At 44.9% G+C, this 26,567-nt stretch overlaps 1 protein-coding gene across 1 annotated transcript in view; it reads right to left on the minus strand.

The window, feature by feature from the left end:
- The window catches only part of LOC115083997 (NAC-alpha domain-containing protein 1-like), a 56,552-nt gene that overhangs the window by 22,608 nt on the left and 7,377 nt on the right, over positions 1–26,567 (minus strand). Inside the window, exon 2 of the mRNA XM_029588226.1 lies at positions 6,294–6,548. Within this exon, the coding sequence (XP_029444086.1) occupies positions 6,294–6,548 (255 nt within the window). The remainder of the gene's footprint in view (positions 1–6,293; positions 6,549–26,567) is intronic.

Consider the following 26,567-nt stretch of genomic DNA (forward strand, 5'->3'; position numbering starts at 1 on the left):
TGGGACATTTATCCCACTGAATATCCCTGACAACTTATCTGGCAAACTTTAGCCAGATAAATGATCTGTTCACCACATTTCTTAATTGGCTTCTATGTGTTTTATCATTTTTGATTATTAATAATTTCTTTTTTTTTTTAGTGATAACACACATGGGGGACTGCCCAGTAATATATGTAGGCAAGTTGTTGTTGTTTTTATCTGCTTTAAGTAGATGATTGTTCCTTTATTTTTACATGGCTTGCCTTTGATTTGCTTTGTTGTTTTATGCCCTTCTTTCCAGTAAAAATAAATAGTCAAGGCAGATTGCAGCCATAAAACCAAATACATCAGATATAATAAAATAAATCATATAATCTATAGTTATTATTTTTGTTAACTGGAATTGACTATGGAAACTCACTTTTAATCGGCCTGCCTAAATGCCATTTAAGGTCCATTCCAATTACTTCGGAAGGCTGCTGCGCACTTAATTATGCCTGTGGAGTGAAAAGAGCATAGCTCGCCTTTTTGAGCCAAACTGAACTGGTTGCCTGTCGAGCAGCGTATTAACTTTAAGGTACCGATTTTAGTTTTTAGAGTTGTTACAGGGGTTGGCCGGTCTTATTTAATGGATTTGTTAGCTGTTTATCAGCCTTTTCTATTTCTGCAATCTGGTAATTAATGATGGTTTGCTGATTGTGCCTCCACTGAAACAAGGTCACCTAGTGAAAACCCATACTCCAGGCCTTTTCCATCAATGGCCCAGTATTATGGAACTCCTTGCCGAGGTCATTGCACTATATTATGGATATTAAGTTATTTGATAAACAATTAAAAGCATATATGTTTCAAGAAGCATTCTTTAATGTTGGTGTAACATGTTATATCGGGGCTGTACAAATATCCCGATGAGTCCAAAGTATAGCAGCCAAACTCGTCTATGGAGCAAAAGGCAGGGATCTTGCAACATCAGTACTAGTGCAACACCCTTGGCTGCCCGCAGAATATAGAGCTGTTTATGGTGGGTATCCACAACATTTGGCCAAATTACTGACACCTTATCAGTCTCAAAGAACTTTGCACCCGCTTCATCAAGAGCTGCTGGTGATTCCATCCTTTTATCACTTTTGTTTGCTTTCTCGAAAAACCATACTTTAAATTGGAGATCAGTCACCTCTGTTTGCTTTCCCGTAAAACCATACTTTAAATTGGAGAACAGGCATGAAAATGCACTTCAAAACTTGTCCCTCCTCTAAAAAAAAAACAAAACCAAACAAACTGGTTACAAAACTGTCCAAGAGCTGATAACATTCCTCCTTGTTTATATAGAGAAAAGAATATGACAGCAGATAACACACTCAGGGCTCATCTAGTCTGTCCAATTTCATCCCATGTGCAATGCCAAGGAACTCAGTTGATTTCCGACTTTCCCATCACTTCTTTGCCCACTAAAGATCCTCTGTACTTATTCCATGCCTTCTTCAGTTCTGTTACTGTTTTTTACCCTCCACCATCTCTTCTGGGAAGCTCTTTCATGCATGCACCATCCTTTCCATTAAGATTTTTTTTTTTTTATCCAACAGGTGTCCTCCCACTCCTATGTACTTCCATAGGAAGTACATAGGAGGAAATCCGGGGCTGGGATGCTGGTGCCAAGAGCCTTCATTTGCAACTACTTAGGGATTTTTCTCCTATTTTTGCATCTTCTCCAAAATTGTGTTCAGTTCAGTCATTGCAGCAGCATTCCTGGGCTGGAGTTCACCAGGCTCCTTTCCTACAATTACAAGCCCTGAATTGGGCCACTAGGTGTCACTCTTAGACTATGATTAGGACTCCCTCCTGTTAAAGCAGCTCGCTGAGGGCCTCACATACCAAGCTTTTTCCCACAGGCACAGAATGTGAAAAAACGCCTTAGTAAGTTGTGCCCTAAAAGACAAAGGCTATGTAGAATTCTATGAAAACGATAAAAACCAATGCAGAATAGAAGAATGTGCGGTTCAAAGTTCATGGTACCACCAGGCCAAGCTAGTTCGAGGTAAGATGTTATCCTCTTGCTGGCCTGCATGGTGCGGATCAGGGGGGTGCGGGGGAGGAAGTAAGGGGATTTTGGTCTGTGAGGGCAAAGAGGAGCGCTTATACTGAAGGGGGAGCAGAGAAGGGTCTTATGTTGGAGGGGGAAGGTTTGAGGTCTCATGTGGGGAGGAAAGGGTTTCTAATGATTGGGCGTGGTGGACCTGGATCCCTAAATTGCGTTTTGCATGGGGTTCCTCTGGGCTAATCAGCCCTTTATTGTTGGGTAAGCCCAGCACAGGGGAATCAAAAGAATGTGCAGTGCAGGTGCTATAAGATCTCTGCTTCCTTCAGCGTGGCTCTTTCTGCACGTATACATTCTGCATATAACGTTTTTGGTACATTGGTGTTAAAACCCCAATGTACTGCATGCCGTAAAAAACCCCCCAAAAACAAAACATATTATCATCTTGGACGATTTTAGTGTACTCAGTAGCACATAAGACTCTTTTATCTCCTTCTTTTACAGTTCTAATCTTTGCCAGACCGCTGACCTTCTGTATGATCCCTGGCAAATCCCTCTGGAGCCTAAGAATAATTAGCAAATTCCTGTGAGCAGGCTACTCCAGTTTTCACATGGTAGGTATTAACCATTGGGTTTGTCATGCAGCTAAGTGTACGCGCCTAACTTTACACCTTGCAGAACGGTGGCGCGAAGCTGACGCACACAAATGGCAGGCCGGTTCTGCCCGGGACACTGGAAAATGAAAGCTCTGTCGTTCAGGTTCATCGACGCCTTCCCCAGGAATGCCTCTATTTTTTTCGTCTGGCCAAAGTTAGGCCATGCTGGGAACCTGCGTGCAGAGTTTTAGGTGGCTGGAAATCCACTTGCGTGTGTCCAGCCAACCTGCGCGCCGGAAGCCTCACTTTCATGCTCGTGAGTTGTGCATTTATCCCTTCCCATCCTTTATAATGGAATGGCGCCCAGAACGGAACCCCAGTACTCAAGCGAGCTACCCCTAATGCATGGCTAGTGTTACAGTGCCACATGGTCTTGTTAGCTGCTTGATACGCTTGGTGTTGAACTCATTTAATGACAGCCATTAATGCTGCATTTAAAGAACTTAAGAATATGCCATATTGGGTCAGACCAAGGGTCCACCAAGCCCAGCATCCTGTCTCCAACAGTGGCCAACCAAGTCACAAGTACCTGGCAAGTACCCAAACATAAATAAATAGATCCCAAGCTACTAATCCTTATTGATTAACAGCAGTTTATGGACTTCTGCTCTAGGAGCTTATCCAAAACTTGTTTAAACCCAGCTACACTAACTGCTCTAACCACATCCTCTGGCAATGAATTCCAGACATATAAAGACATATAAAGAACTAGTGGGTTGAATTTTAGGTCATTCAGGTGCCAAGAAAACTATGGATCTGTATTTCCACAGAGTTTTGCCATAGATACAGATAGGGAGAAATCCTTTTGTTTGCAGAACTGTTATGGTGTCGTAACTGTATTTCTGGATCTTTTTCTTTTGTGTTTACTTCAAAGCTATATGGAAAAGAAAGAAAAAGAAACAAAAACAAAACACCAGCATTGATTCTTCCTCCTGTTTACAATCAGGTTCCCACTAGGGACAGGATCTTCTAGAATAAAAAAAAATATTTTTTTTTACTGTCATAGGGCTCTCGAAATTGGTTCCATCCTGAAAGTTTTGGCATTAAGAGACAGCATAAGAGCTTTGGCAGCAGAAAAGCAAACTGTCAAAAAAAAAAAAAAAAAGAGCCCGTGGAAGGATGCCCAGTGTCCTCGTTGGGGGAAGAGTCCATCAGACACTGAGCCTCAGACAGCTCTTTGGCGAGAGTTACCGGAGCCTGCCTGCTTTGGGCTGGAAGCAGGACGTCTAAGGTGATTCAGCACCCCGTATCAACCTTGCACTGGGGACCCTGGCGGTTTTTTCCCCACCACTTTAAATGCTTCTTATTGTCTCTCTAACACCTTAATCTGAGATACCCTACCCGTGTGAAAAGGTCCTGGATTAAAGGGCAGGATTTAGATTCACTGGTCCTTGGATTAAGGGCAAGGTTTAAAAATCGCAATCTGATAAACCCCAGCCCAGGAAAAATGTTCAGGGTTTAGAGCGGCAAATTTTGTGCCCAGGTAACCTAATGATCTCCTTGATGGTCCTCCCCAAATGTATTCCATAGGAGCTCTTCAGATCTTACAGATATGCCAGCGGAAGGAAACATCGCACTCCATATGATACCAAGAGTCACAATGGGTGAAGTTTGTTGGGGGGGGGGGGGGGGGGGGGGAGGGGTGTTCCACAATGAAAACCAAAATACAAGCTTTCACTGCTTTAATCCTGGTATTGACTAGGGTGCCTGGGTCTCCTGCAGCAGCACGGGGCGAAGTCTGCAGCAAAGGATAGAAAATTCTGTGGCACAATTTTTGTAATTCTCTATCACATATGCATACACCTGTTCATGTCTTTAAAAAAGCAGCATTTGTTATTGAAAATCAATGCAATTTAGAAAATGTTGCTTTATGATATGACGTATTCAATCACATGCGCGCATATGTTATTTACTTTTATTTTTTATTTGCATTGCACATGGCCTTAATTGTATGCAGATCTATGTCATGCATATTCATTAGGGATAGCCTGCAAGCACAACCTGTTTGTGGCCCTCAAGAACCGGAAAAGAATACCAGCAGGCTAGTGAGGAGATCTGCATCAGTCCAGCTTGTTCTGTTTTCTCAATACAAGTTGTATTGTTAATAATTAGATTTTAACAAAATACATTTGGATTTTTAGCCTGCTTTTCCAAATAACGCTCAAGGTCGGGCATGGGCAACTCCAGTCTTGGAGAGCCCCAAACGGATTGTGGGGTTTTTTTTCAGGATATCCTAATTAAAATGCACGAGAGAGATTTGCAGGCACACTGCCTCGACTGAATACAATCCTGCTTTCTGCATGGTCATTAGGGTTATTCTGAACTTTGACTGCCCCAGGGCTCTCCAGAACCAGAAATGCCCACCTCTGCTCGAGGCCTGCAGCATTATTAGAATTCACATACCATAAGCCTTTGCCCCAAACAGCTTGCAAAAGAGGGTGCTCGAAGCAATGAGAGAGAAAGCAGTTTGTCAAAGGTGACAAGGACGGTTGGTGGGGAAAAGGGAAGCCAAACCCTGGTGTGGATGGGCAGACTAGATAGGTTTTTTTTTTTTTTTTTTTCTGTTGTCACGTTTCTGCGCTTCTCATGCCATCGCTCTAACCACCAGGCTACGCCTCCCTGTTGGGAAGAACAGTAATGCTGTATTAGGGCCCGGTGTAATAGGCAGGATTGTTGCTGTTTGATTTCTGGGAGTTAGTGCTGTTTTGGCATGGAAGGTTTGCTCTATAGGTTCTGAGTGAATTTTTATTGGGTTTTATGTTACTTCACAAAATACCTGGTAATGGAAGGAGTTTGTGTCGCTGTTACTGAGGTGACAAAGAGTTAGAATTTTAATATCTTTTTTTTTTTGTATGATGGATAGTAACTTCCTACTCCTGCAAAGCCAGCAGTTTCAGAGACTACCTTCTGCCAATGCAGCATGGGTTTCTTGTCATTTATATATGTATCTAGGGCTTGATTTTTTTTTTTTTTTTTTTTGGGGCAGTCTACCCCCAAAGCTCACAGGTGACGCATTCTTCAGACACTGTGGCCTGATTTCTGAAACCGATTTGTATTATACATATGCATATAAAACTGTTTAATATTAAAAAAAAGAACGATACGGGGTTAATTTTCAAACCTGTGTGTTTTGGCACAAAGCCCGTGGGCGCTTTAACCTACACCACTTCTAGAAAGGGGAACCTCCGAGCACATTCTCCCCTTGGAAAACTGCCCCTGCAAAAGAAGACACACGCCCCCCCCCCCCCCCCACCCCCAAGAGAGCTGCACCTGCACATCCCCCGCTCTGTGCACCGGAAAGCGCAAGCATCATGGGACAGCACCACGGACCGTCGGGCACGTTTTGGGCAGACACTGTCCAGAAATCGCTTTTAACGAGATGAATCGTTTTTCACCAGCCCATAACTGATTTTCCGCTCTATGTCCAATTTTGTGGGTTTTTTACAGGATTGTTCTGGGGGTGGGGGAGGGGGAGGCATCACGATTGCTGAGTTTAATTATCAAACTCTCAGGGTGGGGGCTGGCCTTCGGGTGTGAAAGATAATTGGGTGTGGGGGGGGGGGGGAGAGGCAAGGCTGAAGGTTCGCCCGGGGTGTCGATCGCCCTGGCGCCGGCTTTACCTTTGTGATTGGTGATCTCGCAGGTCCTCTGACCCATGGCTGACTTTGTGTCCCGCAGCAGCGTCAGGCTCGACGCCTCTCTTAAGCTGTTCAGCTCTGGGTAGTGGTAAGGGGTGTCGCTCTCGCTGGAGGAGCTGGATTCGGACTGGGCGGAGCTGTGGTTGGTTCTCTTTTCCTTTTCTCCGTTGGCGGGCGGCTCGCCTTCCCCTCTCGGCTTCCTCCCGCTTGCCGGCTCTTCCACGGAGCTTTCACGGGCTGCAAAAGGAAAAACAAACCTCGTGGGCTCTGTTTGGGTCCCAGCGGCACCCATTCTGCTCGCTGAAACGAAAAGGAGCTCATTCCCTCCCTGCTCACTGCCTTTGGGCCGCAAGCTGGACCGTGAAGAGCCAGAACCAAGTCTCAGGCCTAGAGGTTTCCAGGCGTGGATCCTGTAGGTTTCTTTTCTCAGATACTAACTTTCTCTGTGTATTTGATGAGCTTTTTTCTGCCTTTGCATTTCGTGCAACCTATAGGACTGCTCTTACGTCAATGAGCTTTTCATGCCTCTATGTACGCTTGGTCTAGTTTTCTTATAGTTATTGTTTTTTTGTTTTATTTAACTAATTATGACACAGAGTACGTTTTCATGGTAATTCGTTAAAACATGAACTTATTGCTCAGTCTCTTGATCTTGTTTTCTCTGATAAATATAATGATTAATGTGCTCGATTCCTTAGACCCTCTGTTGCTATCAGGTTCTGAAACTAAAACCCTCCCCCTTGCATGACTGTTCCGACCTCTCAGACTTGGAATATGAGAAGTCACTTTGGTTTTCATGGGGGACTGGGCGCACCTGTACTTCTTGCACAGGTGTAGCCAAAGGTTTCTTATGTGTTCAGGTGAAAAAACAATGATCATAGTACAGTAGCAATGCCTCAGAATGCTATGCTAGGAGCATCTTGTTACTAACTCAGCAAATTATAGAAATATAAGGCTGGAAGGGACCTCAACAGGTGCTCGCATCCTTTCATCTTCCCCCCCCCCCCCCCCCCCCCCCAGGCAAGACCCACTAAGGACAATATTCAAAGGTAACTCCAAAACTTACCTGGACATAATCGTGAATTCAAAACTCCCTTCCCGCTCCCTAGCAAGGTTTGTCTGGGTAACTCATTATCTGCACAAAGTTAGCAGGGTAAAAGGTGATGCTGCTGGGGGAGTTCTGAGATAGGGCTAAACTTTAGCCAGTGAGCAGTGATACTCAGTGCTACTTGGGTAAGGCTGGTTGGAAAATTAGCTGTACTGAAGCTACCCAAGCAAATTTATCCGGGTGACTTTAACCGGGTATATTCAGCGAAACATGTAGGCCCCTAAATATAGACCTGCTATTCATTTGCTGTTGCGATTCTGCCCTGTTTGGGCAGTATCTCACCTTTTTTCTTTTTTTTGTTTCTGTGCATTGCCGTTTCTTCAGTGCGGCTGGAGCCACGCTGCTTCGGCCCTTCCTGTAGCCCGGGCTGCCGACGTCTTCCTCATGCGGCTGCAGCCGCTTACCAGCAGCCTAACATGGCCGGAGCCGGCCCCGTATAGCCCTTGCGGCCCAGAGGCCGCCGACTGTCTTCCCTACTGACCCGTGGCAGGGAACCACCACCGCCGCTGTTTCTTTGCGGCAGGAGCTGCGCTGGGGCATTCCCTGCGCACAGGGGATCGCTGATGGCGTTCCCTGCAGCCCGGAGACCACTGATGATTTCTTTTACCTGCCTGTTGGCAGGGGACCCTCTGGGTGAAGTCTTGTGGCTAGGGAGCTGCCAACAGCCCTCCTATGCGGTCAGGGGAAAGCCGAAGACATTCCCATGTGGCCTGGAGGCTACTAACTTACCTCTGGTCCCTCCGTGGGGAGAAGGTCATCATCCTCGGCCTTGCCTGCACTTTGAAGCCGCCTCCGGTCCACCTTCTGTGGCAGGGAGCTGCCCTCCATCCCAGGGCCTGCTCTGAGGCCTGGTTCCTGTTCCTGCAGTCTTCAATGGCAGGGACGCCGCTCTCCAAGGTTATGTCCATCTTCTCCTAAGGGGCGAAGCCGCACCTTCTCTCCTGTCTTAAAGGTACAGCCAGGGAGTGGTGCCCCTTTGATGTCATCAAGGGGGTCTCCTCTTCAGCCCTATGAAAAGGGTCTGGCTTCACTTCCACCTTGTCTTCGCAAGGAGCCAGTCCTCCTTAGGACTTCTCTTCATTTCCAGCTTCTAGTTGGCACTCTGTTCTTCATGGGATCCCGTGTCTTCGTCCTGATGTTTCTCATCCAGATGTCTTCATCATGGTCTCTTGTCTCGTCTTGTCAGTTCCAGTTGTCCTGATGTCTCCTTCGTCCATCTCAATGGATCTGCTGATGTGTTGTTCATCAGATCTCCTGGACTTCTCTTCATCTCTTCATCCTGGCCGCTGCAAAACGCAGTGGCCAGGATCCTTACAAACACACGGCGCAAGGACCATATCACTCCAATCCTAAAAATCTTACACTGGCTTCCCATTCAATATAGAATACTTTTCAAAGCTCTCACTATCATCCACAAATCTGTCTACCAACAATCCACTCTCCAACTCACCTTCCCTCTTGAACTACATACTTCCGCAAGGCCAATAAGAACTGCCTACAAAAGTTCGCTCAAGGCCCCTCCCAACAAATCATCAGTCCACAACTCTATTCACAAGCGTGCACTTTCGACAGCAGGTCCGTTACATTGGAATTCGCTTCCTCAAGACTTACGCCAGGAACAATGCCATCTAACATTCAGAAAAAAACTTAAAACCTGGCTGTTCGCACAAGCCTACCGTTGAAGGAACCCCTTTCGACCAACACTGTCTCTCACCCTTCAACCTCTCCCTTATCCCTCCCCCCTACTCACCTCCCCCCCACTCCTCCCACCGGACATACCATGTTAATAACCGCTGAGGATAAATCTCTGTTTATGTATTACTAATTTATTGTTTTTTGTTGATTATATTTATCACTCCTTATTGTTATAGTTTAATTCTGCCCTATCTTCCATCTTCCATGTTTTACGCTCCCTGTTTTAATGTAACTTTTCACTTCTACCTAGATGTTAATTGGTTTCCCCCTGTTCTATTGTAAACCGGTACGATAAGACCTGGTCTTGAGTATCGGTATAGTAAAAGAAGTTAAATAAAATAAATAAAATCTCCTATTGTCCTCGTCTCCAGATATCTTCATCTTGTTCTTCTCAACTCTGGATCCTGGACTCTCACTAATCCTTGTTCTGTTGTCGTCTCCAATGCCTGGCCTTGATTGGCTGTGCATGGTGTGTCTCGGTGCAGGCCTCGTCTGAGTCTTCGTTGGATTCTTCTATCAACCTGTGTGGGGGAACCATGGCATGGTCCGCGACCAGCCCTCATTGGCTGTGTAGGGCGCGTGATGTGGCAGTACCTATTCAGTATGGTGGTTTGTGACTCTGTTGGAGTCCTTCTCTTTTAGTGACTCTGAGTTCGTCTCAGTTCTTCTTTATTAACTTTGTGTATTGATTCAGTTTCTTCAATCGACTTGCATTCGTCACCGTCTCCATGAAGTCCTCACGTATCCTGTGTCTTCGTTTGATGTCTTCATCCTTCCACCACTGTCTGTCCTGTTGCAGTTGCTGCTCCCGTGCGGCAGGGAGTGGTCAGAGGACTACTCCAGAGACCACATTGTGTTGTGGGCCTCTCTTCTGCGTACAGGTTCGGCAGTGGCCAGGGCGCTACTTCCAGCAACACCAGCCTATACTTGGACACTCTTCACCTGCCTCAGCGCTTGCCGGAGCTCCTCTGCGGGTGCGTCGTGGCCCAGGGGCACACAGTCCCTCAGAAATGGAACAGCCCCCAGCGTTTCCACAACATTTGCCTAGATTTAGGATCCTAAGGGGCTCCTTCACAAAGCCACGTTAGGATGTTTACTGCGTGGTAAAAGACCCAATGGAGGGATAACGCCAGGCATTTCAAATACCTTACGTTATTTAGTTCCTGGCACTGTGCATATTAAAATGAGCTAATTAGCATTCCAATGCATGCTAATCAGATCATCCATACCTTAGACCAGTGATGGAGAACCTATGACACGTGTCAAAGGTGAAACCACGTTATAGGTGACACGCCAGCATCCAACAACACCTGACAAAATTATAGGACCACTGTAAGCTGCTGCAATGAACACTAGGCCCCGCAGCAGCTGTGGTAGGGCGGGGACTCCCTCGAGGCTCTCTGTTCATTTCTCTTGCTTTTCCTGCAGCTTCATAGGCTTCTGCTTCTCTTCAGTCCACCCCGCCCCCCCCCCCCCCCCCACGGCTGCAATTGTGGCTGCATTTTTTTTCTTTTCCCCGTGGCATCACTGGTAGCTGTGGGACTGTTCCGTCCTCCCCTCACCACCGCAGTGGTGGGAAACACTCCCGCGGCCTTCCCTCACACCAGCCCCGTCTCTCTCTCTCTCTCTCTCTCTCTGCTGCAGGAGGCAACAGCAGACCTCCCAGTGCTACCTCACCGCAGCTGAAGGCTCCTCACTGATTTTTGCGGATGGCCCCCCTTATCTTGGTACCGTGGCAAAAAATAAGTCTCTCTCATCCATCCTGCCTTTCTGCCCACTTTGTTCCATACCAGCTGGTAGTTCTGCCTTGACCCCTTCTGACTACTAATGTAAATACATGGGGGTTTTTTTATATTTAGAGGCTACATAAGAGAGAGAGGGGGAGTGTGCAAGGAGCATGTGTGCATATGTGTGTATTTGTCATTGGGTGCGGGAGACCATGTGTGTATTTTAGCAGGTGCAAGGGAGCATGTGTCTGTGTATGTAAGCGGATACAAGGGAGTGTGTGTGTGTGTGTGTGTGTGTATATAAGCAGGTAAAAGGGAGCATGTGTGTGTGTGTGTTAGCGGGTACAAGGGAGCGTGTGTGTGTGTGTATATAAGCAGGTAAAAGGGAGCATGTGTGTGTGTGTTAGCGGGTACAAGGGAGCGTGTGTGTGTGTATGTAAGCGGGTACAAGGGAGAGTGTGTGTGTACATAAGCAGGTAAAAGGGAGCATGTGTGTGTGTGTTAGCGGGTACAAGGGAGCGAGTGTGTGTGTATGTAAGCGGGTACAAGGGAGAGTGTGTGTGTGTGTATATAAGCAGGTAAAAGGGAGCATGTGTGTGTGTGTTAGCGGGTACAAGGGAGCATGTGTCTGTGTATGTAAGCGGATACAAGGGAGAGTGTGTGTGTGTGTATATAAGCAGGTAAAAGGGAGCATGTGTGTGTGTGTGTGTATATAAGCAGGTAAAAGGGAGCATGTGTGTGTGTTAGCGGGTACAAGGGAGCGTGTGTGTGTGTGTATGTAAGCGGGTACAAGGGAGAGTGTGTGTGTGTAAGCAGGTAAAAGGGAGCATGTGTGTGTGTGTTAGCGGGTACAAGGGAGCATATGTCTGTGTATGTAAGCGGATACAAGGGAGAGTGTGTGTGTGTGTATATAAGCAGGTAAAAGGGAGCATGTGTGTGTGTGTGTGTTAGCGGGTACAAGGGAGCGTGTGTGTGTGTGTATGTAAGCGGGTACAAGGGAGTGTGTGTGTGTGTGTGTGTGTATATAAACAGGTACAAGGGATCATGTTTGTGTGGATGTTAGCGGGTACAAGGGAGCGTGTGTGTGTGTCTATGTAAGCGGATACAAGGGAGAGTGTGTGTGTGTGTATATAAACAGGTACAAGGGATCATGTGTGTGTGGATGTTGGGTACAAGGGAGCGTGTGTGTGTGTGTGTATGTAAGCGGATACAAGGGAGCATATGTGAGGATGTCAATGAGTATAAGGGAGCGTGTGTCTGTATGTCTGCATAATTGCTGTTTTCATCCTGTTTGATTAATGTGCTGTATGAAACTGTTTAATAAGGAATATGTTTTTTGTATTAGTTTGTTTACTCGTTTTCATTTTTTGTAATTGTTTGACAGTTGTTTATATAATACATGGTACCAGACATGAAGGGACTGTATTTTTTTGTAAATAAATCAAAATAGATATTCACTTTGTAAATAAAGAATTGTGTCTGTTTTGTGTGGGGGAGGGGGTGATACACCAGCAGAGTCAAGTTAGGTATTTTCCGAATTTTTGAAATGCTTAGCCCTAAAGTTCACCATCACTGCCTTAGACCATGCAAATCAAATAACTTGTCTTGCCCGAAAAATCTTAAGCCACGTTATTTGAATGGAATTTGGCTACAACTCAAGAGTTGTAGCTAACTTTCCCCAGAAGCCCCTTAGTGTTGGCCTTAGTTAAAAAAATAAAAATATTTTATTGTTAATACTCTGGCTCAGTCCAGGCCCTGCCCCCAGTCCCCCAACTCTTCCCCTTTCAGTAAAATTTAAGGCCAGCAGAGATCCAACCCTCCCTGATGCCCTACCATAGCCCATTCTCCAGACCCCCAAAGTACTTAAAAATCACACCCTGGTGGTCTAGTGTGGGCCGAAGCGCCCCGTAACTGCCAGACCTGGCAGCAGCCATTCTTCAAAATGGCACCCACCAGCCTCTATCAAGTGGGACCCATCACAGGGTCACCATCATATGAGTTTTGGGGGCCATGTAACACTGTGGTATTTTTCCTTTTGGTATTTTATCACGAGAAAGACTACCTCAGGAGCCACAAAGTGACAGGGCCAGTTACTGCAGTTTTGTGACTCCCGCAGTATTCTTACCCAAGCTTAGTGAATGAGCCCTTAAGTTAGGTGTCTAGTGTGGAAAGTTGATGCTAAGCACCTAACTTTTTTTCTCCTTGCCCTAACTCCAACCCTGTAGCCACTCGCTTTTTAAACTTCTAAATTTAAGAGCCTGGTAAAACTAGGACCCTAAATTTAGTCACTCAGCCTGCACAAATTCTCAAAAGGGCCAAAGTTAGACACCTATACCCTTTGCAAATAGACCTCTCATTGTCTACATCCACATCATGTTGTAATTCTAATTTTGGGGTGCTGGGTCAGGAGTCCTACATTCTGCTTGGCAAGAAAAGACCAGTTCAGCTGATACGTACTGCTTACAAAAGGTGCATTTTCTCCAGTGGCCTATTTTTTTCTTCTTCATTTAAAAAAGATACAAATACTTGTGTTTCAAACTTTGTTTTTGGCATCCTACTAATGATGACCTTTTTGTGTAATATGTCATGAAGTGAAGAGTCCTTGGTTTTATCTCAAGAAATCCCACCTGTCTCCCAGAGCATCACATGCTAGGAACTGCTCAAACAAGACTTCTTGCACCTGAAAAAGATGATGCTTAACACTGTGTATAATGCTTCAGGGTCCAGAGAATGTCCCTCATCAGCACTTGTCGTCTTCACTCAATCTATTATAATAGTTCTAAAACAGAAATCATTATTTTAGCACGTTATCCTGTCGATAACACACCCAACAATTTCTCTTTTGAATCCCATTCCATCACCATCTCCCAAAGTGTACGCAATCTGGGTGTCACAATTGACCCCTCTCTCTCTATGTGCAACCACATCAGAACTATTACCAACCCCTCCTTCTACAAACTATGTTTACTCCGTCACCTTAAACCCTTTCTTGAACACTCTCTGATTTCCGGTCTGTCCTTCAATCTCTGCTATTCTCCGGTTTAGTCTACTGCAACTCCCTCTTAGCAGGTCTACCTTTATACGTGACCAATCCACTGCAGATTATACAAAACTCAGCAGCAAGACTCCTAACTGACACTCCCATGTGTGAACATATTTCTCCTGTACTCGGATCACTACACTGGCTCCCAATCTCTTACCATATGGGGTACAAGCTCACTATCATCATACACTCCTCAGTTCACAATTTACACTCCCAATGGATTTCCTCAATTATAAAAATCCACACTCCCTCCCAACCCCTCAGATCGAGAAACCTAATGCTAATAGATGTCCCATCTCCAAAGCTTATACCTCTTGAGGAGACCAGAAAATGCGCCTTCTTCTCTGCAGGACCACTCCTTTGGAACAGCCTACCAAAGGAAGTAAGATGTCTCCGAGAGAGAATATTTTTTTTTAAAAAAGCCCTAAAAGCTTTCCTCTTCAAAAAAGCATTCCCGAACCTAAACAATAATGAATTACCCCCAACATGTCCCTCCTCGGAGTGTGCTACTTAGCCGACCACTGACCACGCTACTAGCCCCCCTCTCTCGATTGCCTGAACTCCCTTGTGCTTATATGTTGCTTCCCTCTTACTGAAGAACTATGTAACATCCTGTTCATTTGATTGTGTATGTTCATATTGTACCCCGCTCTGAACGAAGGAAGGGCAGGTAATAAATGTTTCTAAATAAATAAATAAATAAATAAAGCTGCAAATACTGGATTATATTAATCAAAGCATCTGGGAGAGAGTCCAATCAGACCAAGTCCCTGTGGGAACACTGTAATTCACCCACAAGGATTGATTTTCATGAAAAACGACAATATTTCCATCCTTCTTCAGTCAAATGTATGTGACAAACCCCCTTGTGCTTCTGGCACTAGAATCGCACTAGTGAAAGAGTTTGGGGAAGTTCACCTAACTCCTTGGGGAATTGTAAATGGGGAATTGTAAATGGTTTTACAATATTTGAGTGTTGTGAAGAAATTTCTGATGTGGGTGATTTCATTAAACTGCCACTAGATGGTGCCATGTCTGGTAAAATTACCCGAAACTTGTAACTTAGGAGTGGAGGTTGAATTTAGGTGAGGTGTCACCTTTAACAGGACTGGGGAGGAAGATCCCCTAGAGGGAGAAGTCTCAAAGAATGTAATCCCAAGGTTGAAGTTTGGTGGGAGGTGTAGGAGTTGTGGAAATGTCAAAGGCTCACCTGCGGAGGAGGTGCCGGAGTCCCTCTCCCCAAGGAGAGGGCTCTGCAGGGGCTTTCCTCCTCAAGGATAAAGGCTTGAGACTGGAGAGGTGTTTCTCCCCTTGCAGAGATAACCAGGGGACTCGTTTAGAGCGCACAAGGAAGGAGGAATGATACTGGGTCTCATCATTCGTGGAAGACCAGAAAATAAAGAAGGTGCAATAAACTTGAGTTAGGGAAAACAGAGGACAGCAGAGTTGCTTACCTGTAACAGGTGTTCTCCGAGGACAACAGGATGTTAGTCTTCACACATGGATGACATCATCCGATGGAGCCCCGATGCGAAAAACTTGTCAAAGTTTCTAGAACTTTGACTAGGCACACTGAGCATGCCCAGCATGCCATAAACCACGGATCCACGCGGGGTCCTTCTCCAGTCTTATAACCTAGAATTAAGATTAAAATAAAAAAAATAGGAGAAACCTAACTCTGTGGGGTGACAGGTGGGTTTCGTGAGGACTAACATCCTACTATCCTCGGGGAACACCTGTTACAGGTAAGCAACTCTGCTTTCTCTGAGGAAAATCAGGATGGTAGTCCTCATACATGGGTGAATCCCTAGCTACAGGCTGCTCCCCAATACAAAAAGGGACCAACAGACACCCAACCAGGTGCCAACGGTCACAACAACAACAACAGTGCTGTTGTTAACAGAAGGGGAGACAGCCTGAACCCAAACAATTGGCCTAGGTGGGAGAGTTGGGTTCTACATCTCAAATAGGTTCCGAAGGACAAACTGCCGAACCTACTGTTGTGTCGCCCATCCCTATCCAGACAGTAATGTGATGTGAATGTGTGGAGAGAACTCTATGTCGCAGTCTTGCAGATCTCCTCCACGGGAACTGCTCGCAAGTAGGCCAACGATGCTGCCAAGGCTCTGACAGAATGAGCCTTGAACGTGACCCCCAAGATGCAGATCGCCTGGGCATAACAGAAGGAGATGCAATCTGCTAGCCAATTGGATAGTGTCTGTTTGGCAACAGCAACGTCCAACCTATTCTTATCAAAAGAAATAAAAAGTTAAGTGGACTGTCTATGAGCTTCTGTCTACTCCAGAAAGAAGGCTGAGGCTTGCTTGCAGTCCAAAATGTGCAGTGCTCATGTATAGCTAGAAATAATTGTATTCAGACTTACTCCTCATCTACTGCAGCCATAAACTTGCTCTGAAATATACCTGGACGTGCACCCTTGCACGTAGCTACATGTATGCTTATCTCTTGGCCCCACTCTGGAATGTGGCAGGTGGAATGTGGGCGGGGCATGGGTGTTTCAGAGTGGGGCCAAGAGATATGCATGCATGTAGCTACGTGCAAGGGTGCACATCCAGGTATATTTCAGCGCAAGTTTACTTCTGCAGTAGATGAGGAGTAAGTCTGAATACAATTATTTCTAGCCATATATGAACTGCTTGAGGGGTCCGGGTTAACTGGGGGGGGATTGAAGTCTAAAGAACCAGGATGTCTTGAGGACATAGCTATACACGGGGCAAACTGGTTAAACTGGTCATTTCCTGGAAGAGCGCATGTTATAAATGTGCATGTAAATGCTGACATTTCTCTGCTGTTTGCGTACACACTTAAAATTAGGAACACACATACATACGCCAGGCCTATTTTATAATATAAAATTCCAGCATATATAGCTGTGCACCCATATACACATTTATATGGGCATGCACGTGCACGTTTTAAAGTTACCTCCCTTTAATAGTATAACTACTTCTTTCAGTTCAGCAGAGCATACATATTTCCCAGGAACTCTTACCACACCGTATCACACTCACCTTGACTTCCCGCTGTTCCCAAAATACCAGTGTTAAGTTAGATCATAAATTCTTCTTACCACCTTTAAATTTTCTTCTTATCTTCCCAAACTAGCACCTTCAGACCTGAGCAGGGATTCTCCGAGGACAAGCAGGATGGTAATCAGAAACCTTATGTTAAAGTTTCTAGACCTTTGACTAGGCACACTGAGGATGTCCAGCATGCCCTATACCATGCATCCACGCAGAGTCCCTCTCCAGTCTCTGCTTTTCCACGGAGCTGTAAGCATCATGGTGTGAGTGAGTTTGCTTTGGCTGATTTTTGGCTTTGTGGAAAACTTTGTTTTTCTCACGTTTTTTTGCAGGTTTTTTCTCATTGTTCCATTGCTGGGTCCCTCTCGGTGCCTTCCCTTAATGTTTCCTACTCAGGGTTTTTGGCGATTTGGGTAAGTTTCTTTTCACGGTTGATTCCCCTGTGGTGGCGGTGCATCGGTGCCTGCTGGCCATTGACACCCTCCTGGCATCATCTCCGTTAGTCCCATTTTGTTTCATCTGTCACAGCCGCGACTGATTTTCGGTGATGCTCCTGGTACCCAAGGACCATGTCCATTACAGATTTGCACGAGACATGTGTCTTTACTTGTGCGTGTATGTGGCAGGTTTATAAAACTGGGCAGACATGCGCATGTTAGCCATCTCGAGATGGCTACATCATAATAGACGACGTGCCCTCAATATTAAAAAAAAATGGAAATCATCTATTTTGAGATATCCCCAAACTGAGGTTTTTCCAACTTTTTACTTTGAAAACCAGGAAATCATAGTCCAAACTGTTGCAAGTGATCTGGCCGTCATGCTAGATACCAGTGAAGCCTCATGTTAAAAACTTAGTTAAGTCTGGCTATTACAAACTTAGAATGTTGAGGAGACTCTAACCTTTTTTAGAAGCGGATGATTTCAGTTTAGTGCTTCAATGCATGACCTTTGCAGGACTGGACTACTGCAATTCATTCCTTTTCGGGGTTCTCTATAACACCATTAAGCCTCTTCAGCTCTTACGGTATTCTGCAGCTAGGATTCTTTCCAGAGCATGTAGATATGATCACAAAACTCCGGTATTGAACAAACTACAACGGTTACCAGTACAGTATAGGATTCGATATAAGGTGCTCTCTCTACTTCATTGTGTAGTTTTGTTGCGTTCGTGCCTGTTCTCGCCCTCGCTCCACCCTCTCTACCTTTGTGGCGACTCCCTTCGGGTCTGACGGACAGATGCTGCCGCGGCTTCTCCTCGCCACTTCTCCCCGGAAACCCCGGGCTGGCTTGATGCTGCGGATCCGCCATGTTCCTGATGACGTAGTGCACGTGCACGCGCTCCAGAGTTTGTACCGGCAAGGGCGCAAACCTCGGGGGCGTCCCCTGTAGTGACGTCATCCGCTTCCAACTTAAAAGGTCTTTGCTTGCAACTACGAATCGAGTTAGCAAGGGGGTTTGATTGCGGGGATCATTCCGACCCGCTCCATCCTCCGCTGCTCTGCCTCCTCAACTTACCAAGGGGTACCCGCTCCTCGGGGGCTCCGCTTTCTCTTCTTGATTTCAGATTGCTAAGAAGGGATCCGGTACTTGCTCCTCGAGGGCCTACATCCCTGAATGCTCAGAAGACTCCTTACTGCCTGGAAGCGATCGCAGACGTGAACACTGTGAGTTCTATTACAGATAGGAACCGGTACTCGCTCCTCGAGGGCCCATGTTCCTAATCTCCGAAGACTCCCTTCTGTCTAAGACTTTATCGCAGGTACGGAGATCGTGAGTTATTATTGCAGATTGCAGATAGGAATCAGTACTCCCTCCACGAGGGCCCATGTTCCTAAAACCCTTCAAAAACTCTCTTCTATCTCAGAAGCTATCGCATACCTATATCTGGTACATTACTATTTCATATTGCAGATAGGAACCGGTACTCGCTCCACGAGGGCCTATGTTCCTAAAACCCTCCAAAGACTCTCTTCTATTCCAGAAGCCATCTCATACACAGATATTGTGAGTTCTCATTTCAGACTGCATATAGGAACCAGTACTCACCTACAGCTCCTGTTCCTGAATATACTGAAGACTCTGTTGCATAGAAGCCATTACTGATATCTACAATTGTGAGTGTATCATCTGCTACTGGTTATGTATCCTGCATACGCTGTCTACTCACTACCTATAGTTTCTCTCTACAGCTCAGCAACCCAGAGACCGCAATTCCAGTATCTGAGGGACTTCAGCCCTGCCGGGCACATCAGCTCACTACTGCCACCTCTGGTGGTTCTACTTCCTGTATAATAAAGAACTATCTGTGTCTGTCTCCATACTCCAGCCTCGCCGGTGGTCCCTCTCAGGATATCCTTCTGGGGGCGCTGTCATCTGCCATCGGCCCAGAGATTCACCAGTTTCCATTAAGTGTTTATTCCTTACACTACTAGAGCGGTATCATACAGATTGCCACTCTGTGGAAGCCAACCCACAATAGATCATTAACTCCGCCTACGGAGTATTACAAATTGCTAGCTCCTCCCCTTTGGGGAGCAGCATTGAACAAGTTTACAATAGTGATATTTCCTGGCTAGGCACCTGACAGCACCTATATACACCATCTAGGAACCTTTGCTTAGCAAATAAAGGATTATTACCTGTTTCCACCATTCAACAGGCACACTTGAGAGAAGTAAGGGAAAGAGCTATCTCTGTAGCAGGACCCAGCCTGTGGAACAAAATGCCTGAAGCCTTGAGATTAAAGGCTGATAAAAAAAACAATTTAAAAAAGGGCTTAAAACCTGATTATTCCAGCTGACTTTTAACAAATGGTAATATGGTTTTAAGAATCTATTGGCTTCTGTCATCATCTTATTTATCTGTATGGCAAATAGGTACAAAGGCAGTTAAATGTCTTAATGAAGTGATTAACAATGTGCTTCATGTTATTTTATGGATGATGTACTTGTGTTGGTTTGTTGGTTTTAATCATTTGAATGTTTTATTGTGAACCGCTGCGGTTTAAAGCGGTCTAGAAGGAATTTAAATTAAATAAATAAATAAACGTGCATCTCCCGGTTTTGGTGTGTGTATCGCTTTGAAAATTCACTTTTAAGTTGTTAGTGAAATTGATGCTGCTGTAGCCTGGCAGTGGAAGCCTATGAATTCCTGATTCAATGTCTTTTAAATCCTTTTGTAAGCTTAGACTACCGATAACTACAGAAAATAGGGAGGATTCCTTTCAAAACTGCTTGCATCTGCCCTTTTATGTGTGTATATGGGTGCACACAAAGTTGCTACTGTATTTTATCACCAGCATGGAAAAGATATGCACAGGTTATAAAATACGAGTACATATGTGCGCACAAATGCTTGCATATGTAAAAACCACGAGACGCACAAGTTCGGACTTATCCGGACTAATGTTTATTTATCTGCCTAAGTAGCGGACAAGTTGTGCTTTTCAGACTTATCCAGCTTTGCACGCTTGCTGCTACTTTGCTGGATAAATTGGAATATAGCCAGAAAAGTGTGCGCAAATCATATACCCGCATATTTGTACTTCCAATTTTAAAAGGATATGCATGTAGATTTTAATCATGTTAATTTGATGCCTTTACACCCTGTAATTCAACTTTTACATGTGCAAGTTAGAATATTTCATAACATGCGCACAGCAATGAAATAACCAGTTTTACCAATTAGACTACCAGTTTGCCCAGTCTGTCCTCAGCTCATGAAGACCCTCCTGGCACTTCAGCCTGAAGTCATCCCCTTTGCACACAGACCCCTCCATCCAATCATTTTTTCACTTTAACAATTGTTTATGATCACTTACACCAGATATTGAGCAGAAGCAAATATACACAAGTAAAAGACGTACGTGTGTCGTTTTGGCAGGTTTTAAAATAGCGACTTATTTGCGTAAATGTTGGCTCTGCTCCTGGCATGCCCCTTCCTTACAGGTGCAAAGTTACTGTACTCGTGGATCCCAATTTATATGCATAAGTCACAGTTTTGAAAACAGCATATATTCGCGTAAGTGCTAACTTTTACACGCGCAACGTTTGAGAATTCACCTGAAAACTTGTTGGTTTGGATGTACGTGGAAGTGTCTCCTTACTTTATCTAAGGGTGTGAGATTTTGTGGACAAAGTGGGGAGAGGCACAGTAAAAGGGGGTTCATAGAGGTGGGGGAACTAGATGGTGTGTTTCTGGGCCTGGGTCCACTACACCACCTGCTTGACCCAACCTGGTCTGAACCCATCCGAGAGACCGGTGCTGCGCTCTCAGAGCAGCACCGGATCTTCTCGCACCTCATGTGCCCTGTCCGGCGGTTGAGAGGGATGGGGGGGAGGGGGGGGGGAGGAAGAGGCTACATGTATAATTGTAATCACGGGGCAGACTGTTCTAACAACACAATGGTGCAGAGCACTGTCCTATTACTCTGAGAAGCTAAAAGCCTCGGAGTCATTCTCGAATCTGTCCTGACCATGGAGAGCCAAGTGATAGCAATAACAAAGCAAACGGTCTACTGCCTCCGCAAGATGAAGCAGTTGTGATCCTTTCTGCGGGCAATAGATGTCAAAACAGTGGTGCAATAGCTGGTCCTCGCTCACTTAGACATCTGCTAGGGCCTGTCCCAAAAGGCAAGTAACGAGCTATGGCGACTCCAAAATGCTGCTGCTGCTAGAAGAGTCACTGGCAGCAGAAAAAAAAGGAATGGGTTTCTCTCCTTTTAATCTTCATTCACATTCAGGACACTGACTGAAGGGCATTGGCCTCTCTTAACTTCCAAAGTATTTTAATGTGTTGTTAACTGTTTTGACTCTTTATTTTTTTTTTTGGAAAGGCAGTATATAAATCATGATTAAAATAAAAAAAAACCAAAAGAAGGTGAGTGGGTATTCTTCCCCGCCCCTCCCCCTCCCCCACCTGGCCACCCCCATTTCTGACAACACTACAATTAAAGAAAACATGAGCCAGAGCATTCGGAGAAATGGCACCAGATTTCTGAAACCAATTGCCCCGTGTCTGCAGGGCACTAATGATGACTTGGATTTCTGGCACCAAACTGGCAGCGTGGCCCTTTGGCCAGCAGACTGGCACAGACTGAAAAATGCAGCTTACCAGCCTGTAGATCCCCAGATCAAACGCACCCAATCTATTACCAACTCTGATATAAACTGAGTAAAGCAGGGCTTCCCAGATCTGTCCTGGGGGATCCCCCAGCCAGTCAGGATATCCCCAATGCAAATACATGAGATAAATCTGCATATATATATATATATATCGGAGACTCACTATATGCAAGTTTATCTCATGCATATGCATTAGGGATATCCTGAAAACCCAGGGTAGGTTTGGGAAGCCCTGTGATAAGTGATGTGACCTTCAGCCCTGATGTAAATAAAATTATATAATTAACACTGCTGTTTATAAGTAATTCCTAAGCTTATCCTCATTGTAATCCACATTGCAGAAGCATGCAACCTATGAAAGATTAAATGAAATGAAATGGCAATTTAAACCTCTGGTGCCTCTAACAACTGATAAATCTGCTGTAGGTATTATACATAGGAATTTATGGGACTTTATTCAGCTGGCAAAAAGTTAACTTACCCCTAAAGCTGGGGGGATGACGACAGGATAGCATCCCTGAAACCACACACATAAACCCAAGTTCTACTCAAAAGAATCTCCTGTTTCCTGCCTGAAGCCCCTTTTTGTTTTTTCAAATCCTCCCCCACATTTGAAAACTGGGTATGATGAGAACAGCGGTGGTGTCCACCTGCCACCAGGAGCCATATCTGCTCGAGGGAGCTCTCTCGTTTTGTATTTTTAGGACAATGCTTAGTGTATCTCTCCCAGGCTGTAAACCTTCGGCGAACACTGTTCACCAAAGAAATTCTCCAGAAATTCACATTAATTTGGGTCTACAGAGTGTTTACATTGGGGGGGAGGGGCAAAATCTCTGGCTAAAACCCTCACCTTGGAAATTTAAAATGCACCAATATGTTTTTATCAGGAATGGTCTTCCCCCCTCCTAGTATACTGGAAACATAATTCAGATGTTTTACTATGAGCAACAATGGCAGAGGGGAGCCTAGATCTTGTGGCTATCATAGAAACATGATTCAATAAATGCCATGAATGGGACATGGCCAGAATCCATTCAGGAAAGGAGAGAAATAGTTCATGATGTAAAAGATAACGTCAAATGTACTGACATGAAGGGGTTGTGGGAAAGGAGGATGCACTGTGGGCCATTTTGGAAAGGGTCAATGGTACTTCCATTTAAACTGGTTCAGCATTGTCTACAAACCTCCGACACAGGTAGAAGATATGGACAGAAATCTGTTTGGCCACAGGAAAAAAGGGAGAATAAGGGGGAAGCTGGTGATGGTGGGAGATTTTAACTAGTGAAAGGAGAGGTAAAAAAGAAAATTAGTAGTAAAAAATATAATTCTAACAATGCTCTAACATGGCTATTGTTTCAGCAAATTGTCTACATCAGGGGGAAAAACCTCGCAGAAATATATTTTTAAACAGTAAACATAAAACTTTTTATTTGTGTACATACTGGGAGATCGCTCATACATGGGCACTTCTTAAAATCCGCGGTTTTTAGACTAGAAACCAAGTTGTGCCATTATTTTTCTCAGGTTTTTCCCCTGAGGCAGTCAATTTGCCAAAACACAGCCATGTTGGGACATGTTTAGAATTCTATTTTTTATTTATATTTTGTTGTGCAGTTAATACATTGTTTCATGTTATTTTTTTTGGATGACTTTTTAACTATTCATTTTTTGACATCACTTCTTTCATTGCATTTTTCACACCCTTGTGGCTGATATCTTGCCTCTCCTGCTATCTACTTGGTGGGAGATGGCGAAGCAATGTGACAAGGTGATAGCTAAAGCCAGAAGAATGTTGGCTGCATAGAGAGAGGCATAACCAGTAAGAAAAAGGAGGTGATAATCCCCCTGTACAGGTCCTTGGTGAGGCCTCACCTGGAGTACTGCATTCAGTACTGGTGCCCGTATCTCAAAAAGGATAAAGTCAGGATAGAAGCGGTCCAAAGAAGAATGACCAAAATGGTGAGGGTTGGAAGACTTATGAAGAGAGGCTGAAGAATCTGAATATGTACATCCTGGGAAAAAAGGAGGTGCAGGGGAGATAGGATACAGACCTTCAGATACCTGAAAGGTTTTAATGATGCACAATCGTCAAACCTTTTCTGATGGAAAGAAATCAATAGAACTAGGGGTCACGAAATGAAACTCCAGGGAGGAAGACTCAGAACCAATGAAAGGAAATATTTCTTCACGGAGAGGGTGGTGAATGCCTGGAACGCCCTTCCAGAAGAGGTGGGGAAGATAAAAACAGTCAAGGACTTCAAAGGGGCATGGGATAAACACTGTGGATCCCTAGGACTAGAGGATGGAAATAAAGAAAAGAGTGCATGGGGGTAACTGGGGGTAACTTGCTGGTGTGGCAGTTGCTACCCTTAACAAATAAGCCTTGATACTGTTAATGCAACTCCATCATTGCTCTCTGCTTCAACAGAAGTGAGAAAAGGGGAATTTAATTCAGTCAGCAACCAACAAGGGGCCCGATTTTACGGTCTAGGGAACAAATAAACATGGGGGTAACATAGCTGATGCAGTGCTTGCTACCCTTAATCACTAAACCTGATCCTTTGATGCAACTCCAACATTGCTCTCTGCTTTCACGACAACGGTTAAGGGAAATTGGATTCAAACAGCATCCGAGGGTCCTGACCTTTACGGTTTAGTAAACTGATAACTATGGGGGTAACCTGCACAGTGCAGAAGATACTGACATAAGCTTGCTGGGCGGACTGGGTGGATCATTTGGTCCTTCTCTGTTTCTATGTTAATCTGCCATATGTTATTTGGAGTATTAGAAGCAGAGCAGAACCTGGATTTCCCTCCTCAGGCAAAAGGTAGTGGATACCCCCAAAGGAAGGGACGACACTGGACCTGATACTTTCAAATGGGGAGCGCCCATTATCATCGGATGGCATGGTTCAAAATCACGGCTAAGGCAGAGACGAGCTACACGAACGTCTTAGTCTTTGAATTTGAAAATACCTGCTTTGGTAAAATGAGAAATTTCTTCACAGAAGTGCTCATTACGCGGAAAGATGTAGGTGAAGTGGAAGCGCAGCAGGCCAAAAAAAGAGTTGGTAAAAGAGCAAGGAATATTTATGTTAATAAAGTGATCTAAAGGAAGAAGCAACCAATATGGTTTTCAAAACAAATGGCCAAAATAGGTAAGGGCAAGAAAAATCAGTATTCAAGAGATATTGATGTTATTACCTGAAAGGTATTAATAATGCACAAGAATCAAACCTTTTCCGGCAATAAGGAAGCTTTAGGAACTAGGGATCATGATATGAAGCTCCAAGGGTATAGACTCAGGAACAATGTCAGGGAATATTTTTTCAAGAAAAAGGTAGGAAATGCCTGGCATGCTCTCCTGGAGGAGGAGGTGAAGACAAGACCAGTGATGGGATTCTAAAGGGACTGAGATAAATGCAAATGTCCCCAGGATGAAAGAAGTAAAAACGTTCAAAGAGTTCCGTGTGTTTCACTTCATAAAGCAGCTGTCTGCTCAGAACCAGGGCTAACAAGTTGAGAGAAGGACCCCTGCCCAGAAAAAAAACAAACAGGCAAGAAGCACTGACCAGCCAATGGAGGCTATCTATACCCAGGCCGAGGATGTTAGAGTGAACACGGTGGAAAAAGGAAGGCTTCTGTGCTCTGTGTTTCCCAGGCTCTTCTGGAGAACCGAGCTAGAGGGAGCAGAGAGAGCAACGTTTGGGGACAGCTGAAGGGACACAGAAGGGACACAGAAAGGACAGACAGACAGAACTGTGCTCTGGAAAGAGGTCAAGCTGCAGCGTGAGATCCACACACACATAGAACGTAGAAACAGAGAAACATGATGGCAGAAAAAGACCGTATGGCCCATCCAGTCTGTCCATCCATACAATTGATTTAGCTTTATAATTCCCATCACTTCTTTAGAGATCCTCTGTATTTATCCCATGCTTTCTTGAATTCAGATGCTGTTTTATCTCCACCACCTCCACTGGGAGGCCCGTTCCATGCATCCACCACCCTCTCTGTAAAGAAATATTTCCTAAGATTGCTCCTGAATCTACCCCCTTTCACCCTCATCTCATGACCCCTCGTTCTAGAACAGGGCTTCTCAAACTTGTCCTCGGATTTTCACCATATCCACAATGAATATGCATGTGATAAATTTGCATATACCGAGTCTTCATGATATGCAAATTTATCTCATACATTTTCTTTGTGGATATCCTGAAAACCCAACCGGGTGTGAGAGTTCCTAGGACATGGTTTAGGAAGCCCTGCTCTAGAGCCTCCTTTCCATTGAAAACGGCTCATCTCCTGTGCATGGAAAACCTTTGAGATATTTGAATGCCTCTCACATATCTCCTCTATCTCACCTTTCCTCTAGGGTGTACATGTCTAGATCTTTAAGTCTATTTCCATATGACCATTTTAGTAGCCACTCTCTGGACCAACTGCATCCTGTTTATATCCTTTTGGAGGTGCGGTCTCCAGAAATGTGCACAGTATTCCTATACAGGGGCAA

Source organism: Rhinatrema bivittatum, chromosome 2 (genome assembly GCF_901001135.1).
Source record: "Rhinatrema bivittatum chromosome 2, aRhiBiv1.1, whole genome shotgun sequence".
Lineage (NCBI taxonomy): Eukaryota > Metazoa > Chordata > Amphibia > Gymnophiona > Rhinatrematidae > Rhinatrema > Rhinatrema bivittatum.